Genomic DNA, 19,001 nt, shown 5'->3' on the forward strand with positions numbered 1-19,001 from the left:
TCTTCTGAAGGTAACTTCTTTCTGCAACACAGTGGAGGATTTCCAGTTTTATCCCAGCCATCGGTGCCAGAAAAGGCATTAGGAGTATAAGACAATGAGATGCACAGACATTTCAAGCATATAGAAATTTCCCTCTCTCTTTTGAAATGTTCAGCATTATAGGATAGCCACACTTTTGATGCATTTAGTTTAGTTCTCTTTCTTTTAATGTGATATCTATATTCTGTAAATACATTTTCCTTTCACAGGAAACAGGAAGATGGACAGTTCCATAAATACGACAGATGCTTATATGACCACATTTGACTATGATCAGGCACCGCAACCAGAAGAATCTACTTCTTCCCAAGAATTCAATTATCATGTGGTGCCAGCACTCTATTCTTTGGTGTTCATAGTTGGCCTTCTGGGCAATGCGCTAGTTGTGCTGATCCTCATCCGATTCAAAAAACTCAAAAGCATGACTGATATCTATCTGCTCAACTTAGCCATTTCAGACTTGCTTTTCATAGTCTCGCTCCCATTTTGGGCTTACGCCGCTGGAAGCCAATGGGTATTCGGAAATACAATGTGCAGGATTCTCTCAGCTGCTTATGAGATCGGCTTCTACAGTGGAAGCTTTTTTATCATCCTTTTGACCATCGACAGATACCTGGCCATTGTTCATGCAGTGTTTGCAATGAAAGCTAGGACGGTAGTCTATGGCATGTCGTCAAGTGGCTGTACGTGGGTACTGGCCTCACTTGCCTGTGTGCCAACATTAATGTTTTCCATGGTCCAGAAAAGAAAGGAGGGCCAGAAATGCAGCTCTCTAACAGAAGATGCATCAAAACACTTGTTAGTTTTCATGAAGATCATCTTGGGGCTTATCATCCCATGGTTTATTATGCTCTTCTGCTATGTGAGAATTCTCAGGATTTTGATGAAGAATAGAAGTGAAAAAAAGGTGAAGGCTATCAGGCTTATTTTTGTGATCATGGTGGTTTATTTCATCTTCTGGGTGCCATACAATGTCACCTTCTTGCTGATGACCTATCAGGATTGGTTTTTCTCAGATACCAGTAACAATTTAGGCTTAGCAATTCAAGTGACTGAAACAATTGCTATGTCCCACTGTTGCCTTAACCCTGTGATTTATGCCTTTGTAGGGGAAAAATTCAGGAAATATCTCTCTGCCTTGTTCAGAAAGCGTACAGTATTTTCTTGCTGTAAGGTCTGTCTAGGTGCTGGTCTCCCTAGTTTAGAACGATCTTTTTCTTCCGTAAGTACTTCAGAGCATGATATTTCTACTGGTTTGTGAAATACTTTCTAATTGTGTCTGGATATACATCATTCACAATGGTCAAACTATTTGTAGCCACAGTTCAAGACACTGCTGCACTTTCCATACTCCTTAATTGATCCCAGCATAAATAGTATGACATTCTTTTCAAGTAAGGACATTGGCTAATGGATGTTATCAATGCAATAAAAATGGCTTAATGAAAAAGAAGAGCAAAAATATCATCATCATCATCATCAACAACATCATCATCTTTTCCCACAAGAGTATCACTTTATGAAAGTAACCATGTGTCAGAGATTTACAAAACAATTAAAAAACAGAAATTATCATTATAATGTTTAATGTGTAACGGCTTGAGCGCACTCACTGAACACTTTGTTGTTGTGGCTGGAAGAAACCACTCCGAGCCAAACTGGATCTTACACGCGTGACATAAGTTCAAACATGGGTGCGCGACCGTACTTGCGGTCAAACAGAAGAATTGAGGAGCTTAGCTTGAAAGCACTCTTTTGTTTCATTTGGCTCCAGAGAACTGTGAGGGGGAAGAGGGGCTTCTGTTTGTCCCTTTGTCTTGCTTCATGTAAAGCCAGGACCTGCTGGAAGATCCTGGGACTGGGGACAGTTGTACTGACATCAGCGCGACACATTACATCACTTCCAGGGAAAAATGGAAATGATGGGACTCAGTAGGGCAGGCGTCCCCAATCTTTTTGAGCCTGTGGGCCCCTCTGGAATTCTGATATAGTGTGATGGGCACAGTCACAAAATAGTTGCCATAAAATGGCTGTTACAGGAAGGCAAAGCCAGATACAAAATGGCTGCCACAGCTTACCTTCAGTCGCACATTGAAGATCCTTGTTCTGTGGTGGCAGCTGCTGCCAAAGCAATGTTGTTGTTGTTTTAATGTGCACAGCCAATCAAATCTCCAGAGATTATTCAGAAGCCTTGCTGGGCCCTGCCCACTTACTAAAAACACTTGGCGGGCACCAGAAAAGGTCGGGCAGGTGCCACGGCACCCACAGGCACCATGTTTGCCTCTCCCTCTAGGGTTGGCCCCAAACTATATGGTTTAGACATCAATGTTTTTTAGCAGAAGGGTCATAGCACAGTGTGCCAATACCAACAAGCCTCTCCCAATATTCCCCTTGCTGACCTGAGATGCTATAGTGGAAGACCTGCCCTCCCCACATGTATGACATGTATTACTGACCCCATATTGTTATGCAGGTAAAGAATGAATACTAATTTCCTGTTTAACCGCAAGAAAGACCAATTTTGTGAAGTTCTTAGCTGACCAGAACTCCATTTCACTTCTAGGGTGGATCACACAAGCCCTAGGAATTTGATACATAGGTGGTGGTCTATTAGGGTTCCCAGGTCCCTCTTCGCCACCAGCGGGAGGTTTTTGGGGCAGAGCCTGAGGAGGGCAGGGTTTGGGGAGGGGAGGGACTTCAATGCCATAGAGTTAAATTGCCAAAGCGGCCATTTTCTCCAGGTAAACTGATCTCTAGTGGCTGGAGATCAGTTGTAATAGCAGGAGATCTTCTGCCACTACCTGGAGGTTGGCAACCCTATGGTCTATCGATAGGGTTGCCAGCTCTGGGTTGGAAAATACCTGGAGATTCTGGAAGTGGAGCCTGAGGAGGGTGGGGTTTGGAGAGGGGAGGGACTTCAATACCATAGACTCCAATTGCCAATGCGTCCATTTTCTCCAGGTAGGGTTGCCAGGTCCCTCCTTGCAACCAGAGGGAGATTTAGGGAGGCTGGAGATCAACGTCATCTACGTGATGACATTATGTCCGGTTTGTCAGGCAGCACCAACTTGAGCAGCAGAGAGAAAAAGCAGCCCCAGAGGACCACCCCTTATTTCCTCCCCTCCAGCTACGCTCCCCGCTCCTCCCAGAGCCTCACCACTGATCACCTGTTTTTCCCAGTCAGCTATTTGGCGTGAGGCCGGAGGACCGGCCTGTTTTGCCTTCATTGTTCCTGCGTTCGGGTGGTCCTCTGAGGTCCTCCACCGCTGCCCCAGTTGGTGCTGTCCAACAAACCAGACATAACGTCATGATGACATTCATCTCCGCTCCTGACTAAATCACGTGGATGGCTCCCCCTCCCTTCCCCCACCTACTTCTGCCTGCCCACAGCGGGCAACTGGAGCAATGGGTGGTAGATTACCCGCCATAAGTGGACAATTGGGAACCCTATCTTCAGGGGAACTGACCTCTGTCGCCGGGAGATCAGTTGTAATAGCAGGAGATCTCCAGCCACCATCTGGAGGTTCTAACACTAATAGAAACATGTGCTGAATAACCGTAGTTAAGACCATAAACAGCATGGTCTTAACCATCTGGAGGTTGGCAACCCTATCTATCAAGGACTCTGTAAAGGAGAAGGAGGACAATAGCGAGCCCCATCCGTACTTGACGGCCCATCTCAGGGTGGTTTCCCTACAGTCTCTGGCCCACTTCTGGTGCATACTACCTAGGAGACCTTTGCAGCCCACCTGCTCCTAGTTCTGCACAATTCTGAAAAACGCTGAGTGCAAAACCCATATAATCTTGGGGAACAGTTTGTTGGTCTTAACCTTTTTGGGGAGAACACTTGTGTACAACCCTCCACTTTCTGATTTGGTAAAAAACAACCTCCCTTCTTTCTGCTGAACCCCCACCACCACGAAGGGCCTCTGTCACCTTGGAACTGTTTACCTGTGTATGCAGAAGACTGTTGTGTAGAAGACTGGAAAACCTTGTCAGATTGCAGTGAGCTATGTAATGTAATCTTGCTTTGTTGTCTAATTTCTGCATTTCCATCCCCCAGTTCCTCTAGCTTGTCTGTCTCTGTTACGGTTGGAATAAACTTTTAAACATTGGATCCCAGCCTTGAGACCCTTCTTTTAAAAGCCTCCCACAGCCAGCTGTTCAGCTCACGTTACTTAATGTCTGGGAAAGTTTGAAGAAAGGGAAGCACTTCCCTTGCTGGGGGACAAGGAACTTGTCTAGGGGGACTTCCTCTGTCGCATACTCTGACCACTGAGGCTCAAGACTATTCTGGGGCATCTGGTCAGGGCCACAAAGAGTTAACTCTCCATTTGGTGGCAGTTCTGTCCAAGAGCAGCAAATCTGAAGAGACCAACCTCACTCAATGCACCCCCAGATCCTATGCTTCTTTACCAGGCACTGCTCACCTCTCTGAACAATGAAATGTTTCAGGGGTAAGACTACTCAGGTTTGGGTTCCTTTGGATTAGGAGACATGAGGTCTTGCATTATATGCTTTATTTATAGGGTTGCCAACTTCCAGGTAATAGCTGGAGATCTCCTGCTATTACAACTGATCTCCAGACTATAGAGATATATCGTAATTAAATCCTTTAAATTACGCAAATTTAACAGAGACAAGGATGACTACCAAAAGAAAAAGTGTATCATTGGGAATACGCTGAACCTAAAAATACATATAGATCCCGTGATAGAAAATTCGATCATCCTGAAGATTCAGCATCTGACCATGATAGTATAAGTTCATACGACTCAAATATGTCTTCCTATTCCGCTAGGTCTTATCAACTACGTTCACGGGGAAGAGCACAAAATTTCCCCCATGTGTCGCGTCCCCGGAAAACCAGCAGAAGAAACGATAGTCGTGAATCTATCATCCAGAAATCTTTCTGCAGCAGAGTTAGAAGTTTTAAACTTGGGGCTCGGCTTTGTTCCTACACCCCCATACTCTGCATTCCAAACTAAAATAGACCTATTCCAACTATTCAGAAACATAAAATTACGAGATTTCTTTAAAGATCAGCAGTCACCGTCAATTTCACGTTCTAATAGGTTTCCCTTTAAGAGGAAGTCTACCTTCATACCCAATACTTCCAACCATCTTATCAATACATTTCAATTTTTGGTAACTAGAGATGTTGAACAGCTAGAAAAACAAAGATGGACTTTGAATTCCAACCTGTCCACTACCCAAAAAGACATCCTGCTTGATTTATCTCAAGGCAGTTCTATAACAATTAGGCCCGCGGATAAAGGCGGGCCTGTCGTTATAATGGATTTTTCTTCTTATCATGCAGAAAACTTGAGACAATTCAATAATGAATCCTATTACCAATGATTACCCAGTAATCCTATCAATAAAACAACCAAAATTATCAGGACAGTCACATTAGAAGGCCTGTCACTTGGATACATTGACCAGTGCACAGCTGACTTTCTTACCGTACTGTTTCCCAAAGTTCCCATATTCTACACATTACCCAAAATCCATAAGGACGACAAGAATCCTCCAGGTCGACCCATAGTGTCCTCTAGAGAATCCCAGTTAGAACCCATCTCCCAGTTCCTTGATTTTTATTTACAACCATTTTCTAGCAACATTCCATCATTTTTGCTAGACTCCAGAGACTTGATCCAACACATAAAAGGTAATTATATACCAGAGAATGCGGTATTAGCAACTCTAGACGTGGCCGCGCTTTACACAAACGTTCCATTGGAATCTGCTAGGAATATCATCGCAGATTGTCTAGATCAACGCCCCACCCTGCAACCCCCTACACATTTTCTATTAGACTTGACCGACATCATTTTCGAAAACAAATTACTTTTACCTCCAAGTCAAGGGATTGGCCATGGGCGCAGCGTGTGCCCCAGCTGTAGCTAAACTTTACATGGTAGACTTTGAGAGAAGACACATTTTCAACAACAACCCTTTCAAACAAGTCATCTTATTCTACTGGCGTTTTGTAGATGACTTACTGGTTGTTGTTTTTACATCTAACAGTGCTTTCCAAGAATTTCTCCTATGGATTAACACCCTTGATATACATCTCAAATTTACAGGGACAAGCGACTTGGTCAAGATTCACTTTCTAGATCTTGAGATTTTCACTACTCATGACTGCACGTTAGCAGTAAGACCATTTAAAACACCTATGGCATGGAATTCTGGGCTACACTTTAAGTCTTACCATCCAGAACATCTCAAGAGAAATCTGCCATTCAGTCAATTTATACATCTTAAGCGTAACTCCACTCATCCTGAAGACTTTGAAGTAGCAGCGAAACAATTAACATCCAATCTGATTCACAGAGGCTACCCAACTCACGTTGTGGGAGAAGCCAAACAAAAAGCAGATTTACTCAAACGGAGCAACATGCTGCATAACAAAGACAAATCTAATAGGAACAAAATCAATGTTTTCTGCTCTCTATCTTCCAGTCGGACTCAAAAACTATACAAAGGATTATCAATAAACACTGGCACATCCTGTCCAGCATTTCTGGTTGCTCTGATTAACCCATTTTTGGCTTGCACAGGAGCAGTTCCCTAAGAGATTCACTAGTCCATTCAGACATCCTACCTCCTATTCCAGTGACAGTCAGGCACCACCCTTGTGGATCCTGCACAGAATGTGCACTTATCATGCCCGTGAAAGAATTTAGTTCTACCACCTCGACCTTCCGCTTTAAACTTACGCACTTTTCTAACTGTTCCACCAGCCAGGTTGTTTACGTGATCTCGTGTAGTTGTGCGAAATTGTACATAGGAAGTACTATGAGACCAGTAAAGATCCGTATTGGGGAGCACAAATCCCAGATCAGGGGCCGTGTTCTTGACGCCCCCCTTGTGATGATTTTGTAGAGAAAAACATAGTGAAAACAATCTCCGTTTTTTTGTAGTGTGGGTCTATAAGGGAAATCAGTTTGACATCAATAATGCACAAAAGGTGCTCCTCAGACAAGAAATGAAATTCATACACCTTTTCAAATCCTATTCCCCTTTTGGGTTGAATAATGAGCTAGATTTATCTTGTTTCATTTAAACCTACTCAACATCTAGCATAACCTCCTAACAGATGTCTTTGCAAAATAAGATCTTTAAATACATCTTTTCATTTAGGACTGAGTACAGTTCTTCCAAAGCAGTCAGCTATACATCTTTAAGTTAGATCCTAAGTTCCCTTGATGGAACATACCCCTTAGAGTTGAACAGCTATATAATCCACACCTGTCTCTCATTAAGTAAGCTTAAGGAGAAGCTCTGAAGGAAAGAACAGCCGCAGATGTGCCCCAAGAACTTCATAAATCCTTGACAAATCAAATTTTGAATAATCAAGCTTGAAGGTATGTTCACTACTTGAGACATTGAATTAGAATGATTCAAATTAAAATGATTTGTACATAAATAATAACACCAACTATTTTGTATATAATTAAGAGAGTTAATTATTCTCCTTTTAGTGTTGAAAACTTAAGCTTCAAGTATTGGCTGAAGAAGCCACTCTTTTGTGGTGAAAGCGTGTTTGTTAATCCAGACAACATTTCCATTACTAGTACCTGGAGGTTGGCAACCCTAATCTCATTCAATAACATAAAATAATAATGAAAGTGTCTTTGAGGAATGAGACACAATAATTAAATAACATTAATATTCTTGTCAAAGGCCCCATTTGACCCTCCTTCCTTCTCATGTGTCTATGTGTTTCATATATGTATGTGTGTGTTTAAACTTGTTTTAATGTTTTGATTGTTTGTTCCCTTGGGGACCCTAAATTGCATGGAAAGACTAATTTAAAAGGTTTAAATAAATAATAAAGGCAGATGCTCATTCCAGGGACAAACCAACAAACTGAAACAACCAAGTTGTCAACGCATTTCCATCGTCCTAGTCATAACCATATACCAAGCATATAGGATTGCCAACCTCCAGGTGGTGGCTGGAGATCCCCTGCTATTATAACTGATCTCCAGGCGGCAGACATCAGTTAACCTGGAGAAAATTGCCACTTTGGACTCTATGGCATTATATCCCATTGAAGTTCCTCCCCACCCCAACCCCCCCTCCTCAGGCTCCACCCCCAAAATCTCCAGGTATTTTCCAACCTTGAACTAGCAACCCTACAATCATATGGATTATGAACTTCTGCACCAGGATTCAGAAGAGTGACCATGTCGGCCTGTTGCACACATACCTGCCACCCCCATGTGCTCTGACTGAATGCGCAATTAGAATTGTTTGTACAAGGTAGGAACACGATATGGCTAGCTGGGTTGAAGAGCTCCTAACCACACATGTCTCCCATGTACTTGTTTGCCAGCAGTTCTTGGACTATGCAGTTATGGCTCTGATATGTAGGCGCACACGATTAAAAAACCTCTTAAAAGTTTGGCTGGTTGCAGAGAGCTCCTGCATAAAAAGGGGGCTTTTTCATGGTGCTGCACACCTAGGATGATGACCACATGGTGAATGGCTTTAATGGATTTCTTGTATCAGATTTATAGTTAGGGTTGCCAACCTCCCAGGTGGTCTATCAAAGAAGAAAACACAGCACGGTGGCCAAGCTGATTAAATGTACTATGAGAATATAGAGTCATATACATGCGTAAGAATAACAAAGGTATGAGCAGCAACATACAAATGCAGCTGTTGTATAAATTCAAATCCCACAAAATAACAGGAAGCCAAATGTAATGGTGTTAAGGGGACAAATATTAAATAGAAACAGTGCAGCCCGTGCAAAAAGGTGTGCAATTCCAGCTGTCCTATAAGTCCCACAAAATTAACAAGGCACCAAATGTGATGGCGCTTAAAGGGACAGAGACAAATTAGAACAATTAGAACATTCAAAATAACATGGGCAATTAAAGAAAACGCAAAAGGATGAAAGTCCATTAAAGACACAAAAGGGTAAGGCCGGCTTCTAGGTTCCTTTCGAGCCACCAAGCTCCCTTCTTCAGTTGCTTGAGAAATAAGACTGTCATACGTGACTCATGTGTGTTCTTATTCATAAGAACAATGTTCATAAATTTTACAATTACAGGCACTCAATGCCAAGAGCCATTTCAGCAGAGGTACTGCTAGTAACCTTTCTGTCAGCTGTTTGCTAGAATGTCTTGTGGTAGCTGGCGGTCTCCTGCTATTACAACTGATCTCCAGCTGATAGAGATCAGCTCCCCTGGAGGAAATGGCCGTTTTGGCAATTGGACTCTATGGCATTGAAACCCCTCCCCTCCCCAAACCCCTCCCTCCTCAGGCTCCGCCCCAAAAACCTCCTGCCGGTTGCAAAGAGGGTCCTGTCAACCCTATTTATAGTACATTCTTAGCCTACCTTTCATCCAGTGAGTTCAAGGTGGCACATATTTACTTATTTTATTTACTTCCCTTATACCTAGGGTTGCCAGCTGTGGGTTGAGAAATACCTGGAGATTTTGGGGGTGGAGCCTGGGGAGGACAGGGTTGGTGGAGGGGAGGGACTTTAGTGCAGTTTAAAGATCTCTGTTGCCTGGAGATCAGTTATAATAGCAGGAGATCGCCAGCCACCACCTGGAAGTTGGCAACCCTGTTTCTAGGCTTGCTATCTAATACCCATTTAAATAGAAACACGCACCTTTTCATGATGTGGTCATGTGACTGACCTATAAGAGAGAGCCAGCATGGTGCAGTGGTTAAGAGTGGTGGTTTGGAGCAGTGGACTCTGATCTGAAGAACCAGGTTTGACTCCCCACTCCTCCACACAACCGGTGGAGGCAAATCTGGTAAACTGGATTTGTTTCCCCACTCCTACACATGAAGCCAGCTGGGTGACCTTGGGCTAGTCACACTCTCTCAGCCCCACCTACCTCCCAGGGTGTCTGTTGTGGGGAGGGGAAGAGAAAGTGATTGTAAGCTGGTTTGGTTCTTCCTTAAGTGGTAGAGAACGTCGGCATATAAAAACCAACTCTTCTTCTACTACTATAAGAGTATCCTGTGACACAGCTAGGTTCTGAGTATGGTCAGAGCTAGATACTGATCATTAAAAGCAAGAATCCTTTTATGAAAACTCTTTGATGCCTGAAACAAGTCCAAACCCTAGCAGCTGGGTTTAAATGTCTACATGTGAATGGGGCTTCAGTTTGCTAGCTGGGCTCCTGTTCTGAGGCCGATTGCTGTACAGTTTCTAAGCTAGGAAGTGAGATTTCTGTGCAGGAGGCAAGTGCCACACCCTGTTGAAATAAACGCTCCCAAATCAGTACTAAGCAGAACCACAGATGCAGTTCTACAGATCAGATGATGGGACCTGCCTCTGTGGTATACAAGCAGATCTGTGAGCTAGTTGGAAGAGGAGTGAGCTCATTAGCCAGATGTTCATTTCAGATCTTGCTATCTCTGTTCCACAGAAGCGGGAAGACACTTAAAGGAGCACATTTTCCACCTAGATTATTACTGGGTTCATGCAGACCTTGAACAACAAAATGTGCAGATGAAAGATTTTTTAAAAATACCCTATGCTGCTTTGATAATTTGAGCTCTCACCAAAGATTGTGTGTGATAAAAGTCCTCAGAGTAGCAAGACAATCTGCAATTTTTAGAGTATTCTGCAGAGGCACGGAAACAGATTTTTGACGTGCTTGTCAGGCAAAGGGTTATTATTGGAAGGGAACTGTTTCTCTACTCTTTGTTTTTTTAGAGAAACACTTGTCTGTCAGAAATTTGCAGAACTTAAATGATTCTTTCCTCACAGAGGAAAGGGTTATTTCTTATTTCTGCTAAGTATCTATTCTGCTTTTTAGGAGTCCCTGTCCAAACAATCAAGCTTTCTGCATCACCTGTTAAAAGTTTGTTACTTGGTAAGTCAGTTTGGTTTTGCTTTTTTTGTTTCTTCATTTATATGGGTAAACAGCATCAATATATGTATGCAAAAATATTGTTTAGGAATATTGGTTGAATTTCTAAGTCCCCCCCTTAACCTACTAGAATGCAAAAATAACAATTATTATATCCTCCTGAACTGCAATTTTTACACAATACCCCGTTCCAAGTTTATTGAGCCCCTCTTATTGAGAATGGGACCCGATAGGGTGAGAGAAAAGATTGAAAAGCTCTTACAAGGGGATTATCCTTCAATCACCTTGCAGGTTGCAAAATTTTGTACGGCAGCAATGGAAATACATCGCCATAGAGTAGTCTCTTAGCCCAAATGGCAGATGTATCTCGGTTGTGTTTTTAAGTGATGTATGACTCGGACTGTAAATCTTTTTTTGCAAGATTATTTTAGTCCATGTTTTTTTGTTTTATCTGGCCAAGGGCCGTAAATAAATGATTGATTGATTGATTAATTGATTGAACAATTATTATATAGTACAAATCCTGAGCATCTGAAAGTGATGAGACACTGGCCCCATTCCCCTTATGCATTCATACCAACAACCTTGATAAAATGCAAATCCAGGGAATCTAAACAATTGAATTTAAGTGTTAACCACTAACGAATATGATTAATTTTCACTATTATGTTGGAATTCCTACTTTCTCTCAAAGAGTGCACAATTATGGGAAGTAATATTTTAAAACAAAGCAGTAAAAAAATACAACATGATAATTGTAAAACAAGGAACACTCCACCAGCAGAGGAGAATCTTTTTGTTTTTATTTTATTAGAAAGGTGCTTTATATAATGTTTCTGAATTCCTATTTCAAGCAGCACAGAAAACAAATATCATTAAAATATGCATTCAATTTTGCAAATTAATACTGAAAATACTGCCTTTGAATCAGTGCTGGTTCTTTTACAGTGCTTGAAAACAAATGCAGAAACTTTGACTGTGGGTAGATAACTGTTCTGCAGAAATTCAAAGGAAGTATGATAGCATTACCTGAGGTCCCAGGAGGTGGCTGGACCTAGTGTATGTGATAAAGCAACCTTGCAGAGGTTAAGCAGGTGTGGGTCTGGTCAGCACACATCTGGATAGGAGAACTCCTGGAAATCCTATGTAAGCTGTGTTGCTTCCCAGGATAGAAGACAATGGAATGAACTTATAAGGAATCAATTAGCCTTTGAGTACAAACATGTATTTATTTTTTCTTGTTAAACAGTTATTTCAAGCTTTGACCAAGGACTATTGCATCATCTGTTCCTGAAAACTCTGGCATTTTCAAAGAACTGGAGAGCTTCTTCACATAGAAAGCGTTCCTGGGTAAGTAATACTATCAAATGTGTGTGTGTGTGCGGTCTGCATGCATACTTTGGGACCATTGGTTACATTTTATTACTATTGATAAGTTCTTTTCACATGCGTTGTTTAGTTTGAGGTCCACCTGGTTCCCCTTGCATCCCAAGATTCGATGGGCCCACCTGGTCTCCGTCACTTGAACTGTCAGCCTTCCCGTGAACTAAGTTGGCCAAATTCCCGTGAACTAATTTGTGCCAAGTGTGTTTGAAAGGAAACAACAAAGGATTTCAAGGCAACTATGGAGATTTGTATTGTACCAGAGTTAGCCTCTTCTTGTTCATGGCTGTCGTGCTTAAGCCTGGTCATCATTCCTTTATTGGCATAAAGTGCTTAAACCTAATAGCATCTTCCACCTTGGTTTTAAACCTAGTGGTACAGCTTAGGTTTTGAGGTAGTAAGTTCCTCCTGCGTATCTGGAAGAACCTTCTCATTGTGGAGACAATCAGAACATCCCTCCATAATGTGAGTAGCTAAGGAGCTAAAAGGTTGAAACTTGCATATATTCCTTCACAAGTTGCACTGACAGCTTGACCAGTGGTCCTCTTTAAAAGGCTTTCTCACCTCTGAGAGAGTCAGGATATGGTTTGCCTCTTCCTTCATTGCCAACTCCTTGAGAAGTGTTCCCAACACTCTGCAACACTTAAATATACTATTAGCACTTAAAATCAAGGTGTCTCTTCTATTCTTGTACTAAGTTTCCCTTCAACAGACTTCAGCAAGCAAAGCTGCTGCTTCCCAATCTCCTGGCAAGCTAAACTGTCTCTGTTCTTTTGCCCTCTGTTTCAACTCTCCTCATTTTTGGCCAACAGTTCTTAACAGGAAATTCAGTCTCTCTTATCCATTTGTGGTTTAATTCAAGGTCGACAGACAGCTGCGAGTCTGATTCGCAGGATCAGAGAAATCATAATTTTTAATTGAAAATACAATTTAAAACCATTTCCTACACCAGGTGAAGTGATCTCTATTGGAGCTGGAGATCAGTTGTGATACCAGGAGATCTCCAGTTGCTCCAGTGATCTACTTTTTATCTTTCCCAACGCCTTCCTTATCTGGCCTGCCCTTTGCCTGTGGATTCTTTGAAGGCTGGCGCATCTGTGCCTTTCCTTCCCCCTCCCACGGAAATCCACTGGAGTGGGGGCTTGGGCATGCTTTTTCAGAGCTTTGGGGGAGGGAATCTGTTGATGGAGAGGGGGAAAGTACAAGAGGGTTGTTATAAAGACTGCTAAGGGTCTGATGGTCCATAATTAGGATTGCCAGCTGCGGGTTGGGAAATACCTGAAGATTTTAGGGGTGGAGCCTGAGGAGGGCAGGATTTGGGGAGGGGAGGGACTTCAATGCCATAGAGTCCAATTGCCAAAGCGGCAGTTTTCTCCAGGGAAACTGATCTCTCTCGGCTGGAGATCAGTTGTAATAGTGGGAGATCGCCAGCCACCACCTGGAGATGGAATTCCTAATAACGTGGGGGATCTCTGTATATTGAATGTTAACTAGGAGTGGCAGGGTGTCCAGTTTGACCTGAGGATGGTGCAAAGGCAAAAGGGTGAAATCTCTACCCTTCCCCCCAGCCATTTTTGCAATATACATTTTCCTCCCCACCCAACAAGTATTCATTAGCCTCGGTAGGCAGGAACAGTCCTAGTTATGGGGTATCTGGGGCAGTTGCCCTAGGCTCCATGCCAGTGGGGTCTCCCCTGGGGTCCTCCACCTCCCTGCAGCCAGCTGCCCCAGCCACTGGCCTGAAGACTCCCATTGGTTCCCCTGCTCTGCCTGAGACTCAGGGCGGGGGGATCAGCTGTAGGGAGGAGCAGATCTCCCATGTGACATTTAATATATGTAGGGTTGCCAAGTCCCTCTTTGCCACCGGTGGGAGGTTTTTGGGGTGGAGGCTGAGGAGGGCAGGGTTTGGGGAGGGACTTCAATGCCATATCCAATTGCCAAAGTGGCCATTTTCTCCAGGTGAACTGATCTCTATTGGCTGGAGATCAGTAGTAATAGCAGGAGATCTCCAGCTACTACCTGTAGGTTGGCAACCCTAAATGTATGTGAAGCATTTTCCGTGCCTCAGATGGCTAAATCATAAACATGCTACTGATCTATTATTACTAGTTGACTTTGCTAAATGTTGGGAGCTTAGAAAAGTGTTTTGGTACAAGGTGCTTGAAAGTTTTCTGCCTACCCACTAAGCCTGTGGGTGGGCAGCCTTTTTTTAGAAAGTGGAGCAAATTCTGTTACAATTCTCCCACCAGTTCATCTTGCTTGAACCTCATTTGTGCAGCAGTCGTTCTGGAAGCAGGGATCTGTGCACACCCCTTGCAGTGCACATGTTTTTTCATGGTGGCAGACTGTGGTCTGATTGTAGGGTTGCCAGGTTTCTCTTCGACACCGGCAGGAGATTTTTGGGGTGGAGCCTGAGGAGGGCGGGGTTTGGGGAGGGACTTCAATTCTATAGAGTCCATTGGCCAAAGTGGCCATTTTCTCCAGGGGAACCTATTTCTATTGCCTGGAGATCAGTTGCAATAGCAGGAGATCTCCAGTTAGTACCTGGAGGTTGGCAACCCTATCTGATTGCATAGACTGATCGCTTAAGAACTGGTGGGGGGATAGCCTTGGCCTGGCATTTGGAGAAGGAGTGAACGGGCATATTGGCACCGGCACTACCCAGGAACCCTGAGACCAGCAATTTGGAGGTGAAGGGAAGCTGGAGATCTTTAGCAGAGTACTCTTAGCACTCTCATCACACTATAATTTCTAGCAATCATTGTGAGGAGATGTGACAGATAAACTGCTGAAATACCAATATAAATTAGTAAAATAAGTATGCCTGATGATTTTTGCGGCCTTCAGTCTTCGTTATCTAGGTTTCAAAATTGGTAATTATACCGATTTCTGTACAGTCTTTTTCTGAGGTATTTTCTTAGTCCCTCTGGAAGCTGTGCATAGACATTCATACAAGAAACCGAGGCCATTCTGTAAAATATGGTTTTCTTCTCATATAGAAACTTTGAAAGATGGCTGGCGTAATTTCAGTGCCTAGAATTGCACCATGCATCTTCAATTGATGAAAGCAAGATATTGTGACACCGTCTTCATTCTGTATGTGTCATTTTGTTCCTGCAGTTCCTCTGTGGGTTCCTTTTACAATCATTTGTTATTCATCTTCATGAGTGAATGCACTCAGAGAACCCTTTGAAGTTACCATAATATCAAAAAGGGAACTTTTCAAGAGTTTAGGGCTATTTCTTGAGTGTGCGTCCATGCCCTATATGTTATAGGGAGCCTTGCCCAAATGGTGTACCATGTATCTCCAAGAACACATGTTCACAACCACATGTTAAGATATTATACATCGTGGCTGAGAATCAATGAAATGAATTCCATAAGTCTAAAAAGGCTTTTGACTTGATTTCCCCACAGCATCCACACCTGCTATGTGGGATGTAGCTGTTGAAATTAAGATCCAAACAAGACATGAGACGAAGTTGCATGTATTTCTCTTCCATGTTCTTGAGGGAAGGCAGCTTCACCTTTTCTCCTCTAGCTTCCCCCCACTCATTACATTAAAACTTTATTACGGTCTACAACCAGCACAAACTTCCCTCCACTCAAAATCACTTCTCAACCATGTGCTTAACCCTTTCCCCATAAGCAATTTTTCTAATGCAAGTTGCACTACCCAGCGGTTTTTATCCCCAGGCCGAGAATATGGGGACTAGGGTTGCCAACCTCCAGGTACTAGCTGGAGATCTCCTGCTATTACAACTGATCTCCAGCTGATAGAGATCAGTTCCCCTGGATAAAATGGTTGCTTTGGCAATTGGACTCTATGGCATTGAAGTCCCTCCCCTCTCCAAACCCTCCCCTCCTCAGGCTCCACCACAAAAACCTCCTGCCGGTTGTGAAGAGGGACCTGGCAACCCTAATGGGGACTGTTTTCTGGGAAGGGGCTGTTTGGCGCCACCGGTACAGCATCTGTTTTGCATTGAGAAGGTCCCACGTTTGAACCCTGGCAACTCTTGTTAAGGGATCAGGTAGGAGGCGATGTGGAAAATCTCTACCTGAAACCCAGGATAGTCCCTGCCAGTCTGAGTAGACAATTCTGACTTTGATGGACCAAGAATCTTATTCAGTATAAGGTGGGTTCATGAGTGTGTATTCTGCATATTGTCAAATTCAGCACCAAAGGGAGAGTTGTGCATGTTCAGACAACCAAATTTTTCATTTTGACTCTCCCCTTCTTAAAAAGGCATATTTCCCTTTGTATCTGAGTCCCAGTAGGTATGCAGAAACCACATATAAGATTTTTTCCACTGATAACCTGCAGGTGCCAGTGGGTTTGCAGAAATCAGCCCCTGGGCATGCACCTGCCATCGTGTAGATTTTTTGATCCATATCAGGGGGACCACAGTGTGGGTATTAAATATGTAGATGATTGCCTGATGTGTTAACAGTCCTTCATTCTCATGTAATATTTCGGCAAGAGAGATTTTCACAGCTTGATTAAATTAAACCCCAGTGCCTAGAGTTCAACGTGAGTTAAATAATTTAGATCCCAAAATCTAAGACACCTATTCCAAAAGTCAATGCATGTGGTTCTATCTAGTGTATAGAAGAGCTTATTCAGTCAAATGTAGGTTAAAATGTTACCATGATGCCACCAAGTGGCAGAGAACACTGAATTCTTTTCCAAGAAATAAAACACTGAACACTGAATTCTGTTCCAAGAAATAAAACACTTCACTGTTCACCTGAATTACTTCATACATACACACATGTACACATACATACACACTGCAAAGGGGGAGAGACTCATCGGGATGACATCCGATCCCATGATGTCGCGATGTCATTTCCGGCTGTGTCAACCTTGAGCCGGCTACCTGAAACCAACTTCTGTTGGGATCGAACTCAGGTCGTGAGCAGAGCTTGGACTGCAGTACTGCATCTCACCTCTCTGCGCCACGGGGGGACTTTTAAACTCCTGTATTCTGAACACCACGTTGTTCTAGATGAATCTGTCAGGCCAGATTCAGGTACAGGCATGCACTTAAAAAACCTTAGGCATCTAGTTAGGTTTCCTACACTAGATCATTTAAGTTCTAGCCAGAGGTACACCACTGGACAAGGACCTTGGCCACTTTTCTGAAACATGGGGAGGTGCAATATTGGGGAACAATGCTCAGAAGAGCCACAGGTGGAATGTCAAGAGCCACATGTTGCTCCCAAGATACTACGGTATCACTGCTCTGTAACATCTATGTGAGTGAAAACGATTCTGTTTGTTGTAATGTTGAAAGCTCAGCATGTTCTGTTATGGAAATTAGCACCACACTGTTTGTTACTGAACTTCCAGGGCAGATGGGCTGTGATGTAAGCCTATCTTCTTCAGTTTCAGGCAACTGCAAGATGGACACTTCTACAGACATTCCAGATGACGAGGCATGGAGAACCACACCATATGACTATGACTCTGCTACACCATGTTCAAGTGACAGTGTACAACAATTTGGTTCCCATTTCTTGCCACCATTATACTATTTGGTGTTTGCATTTGGCCTGCTGGGCAATGCACTAGTTGTGATGATCCTTATGAGATACAAAAAAATCAAGAGCATGACTGATGTCTACCTGTTAAATTTAGCAATTTCAGACTTGCTCTTCATTTTCTCGCTCCCATTTTGGGCATATAACGCAACCGACCAATGGATATTTGGGGAAGTAATGTGCAAACTTCTCTCTGGAATTTATCTTGCAGGCTTCTACAGCGGAAGTTTTTTTATAATCCTTTTGACCGTGGACAGGTACTTGGCAATAGTCCATGCAGTGTTTGCGTTAAAAGCCAGGACAGTTGTCTATGGCGCCCTCACAAGTGTCATCATGTGGGGTGTGGCACTTTTTGCCTCTGTGCCAGAGATTGTATTTAACACGTGTAAAATGATACAGGGCCGCTTGAAATGCACTCCTGTTTATTCAGATACAACCCAAATCAACTGGAATCAATTCAACACTTTAAAAACCAACCTCATCGGCCTGGTCTTACCAATAATTGTTATGACCTTCTGCTACACAATGATCATAATGAACCTGCTTAGATGCAGGAATGCAAAAAAGAACAAAGCAGTCAGGCTTATTTTTATCATCATGATTGTTTATTTCATCTTCTGGGCTCCATACAACATTGCTATTCTGCTCCACGCATTCCAAAATTTATTTTCTCTTGACAATTGCGACAGCAACAGTAAGTTGGTTATAGCCATAGAAGTTACTGAAGCAATAGCAATGTCCCATTGTTGCATCAACCCTGTGATCTATGCTTTTGCTGGGGAGAAGTTCAGAAAATATATTTTCAGCTTTTACCGAAAGGATGTTGCTCGCAGACTCTCAAAATATATCCCAGTGTTGCATTCAGAGAATCCAGAACGAACGAGTTCCACATACACTCCATCTACTGGGGAGCATGAGATTTCAGCTGTGTTGTAAAGGATGTCCACAAAGAATAAGTATCATTGACTTTGGCAGGGGCAACGTTATATACCTTTTTACATATAGGGCTCTAGGGAGGCTATAAAAGAGTCAAGTTATCCGTCTCTCCGACAATAAAAAAAAATTCTGTCAGAGAAACGATATGGATTGGATGGATCTTTGTTTGGCTATGTCAGTTCACAGGCTGGGTAAGAAACAAGCGTTACAAGAGGACTCAATCAAGCCAACTCATTAATGATGGAA

At 42.9% G+C, this 19,001-nt stretch overlaps 2 protein-coding genes across 2 annotated transcripts; both read left to right on the forward strand.

Annotated features, from left to right (window-relative positions):
- Positions 1 to 259: 259 nt before the first annotated feature.
- LOC130484583 (C-C chemokine receptor type 5-like) lies at positions 260 to 1,344 on the forward strand. The gene has a single exon (XM_056857634.1). The coding sequence runs from the start codon at positions 260 to 262 to the stop codon at positions 1,298 to 1,300; it is 1,041 nt and encodes a 346-aa protein (XP_056713612.1). The 3' UTR covers positions 1,301 to 1,344.
- A 16,337-nt stretch (positions 1,345 to 17,681) lies between these two features.
- Positions 17,682 to 18,791, forward strand: LOC130484568 (C-C chemokine receptor type 5-like). The gene has a single exon (XM_056857618.1). The coding sequence runs from the start codon at positions 17,682 to 17,684 to the stop codon at positions 18,753 to 18,755; it is 1,074 nt and encodes a 357-aa protein (XP_056713596.1). The 3' UTR covers positions 18,756 to 18,791.
- The last annotated feature ends 210 nt before the right edge of the window (positions 18,792 to 19,001 follow it).

The sequence above is a fragment of the Euleptes europaea genome, chromosome 11, assembly GCF_029931775.1.
Source record: "Euleptes europaea isolate rEulEur1 chromosome 11, rEulEur1.hap1, whole genome shotgun sequence".
Taxonomy (NCBI): domain Eukaryota; kingdom Metazoa; phylum Chordata; class Lepidosauria; order Squamata; family Sphaerodactylidae; genus Euleptes; species Euleptes europaea.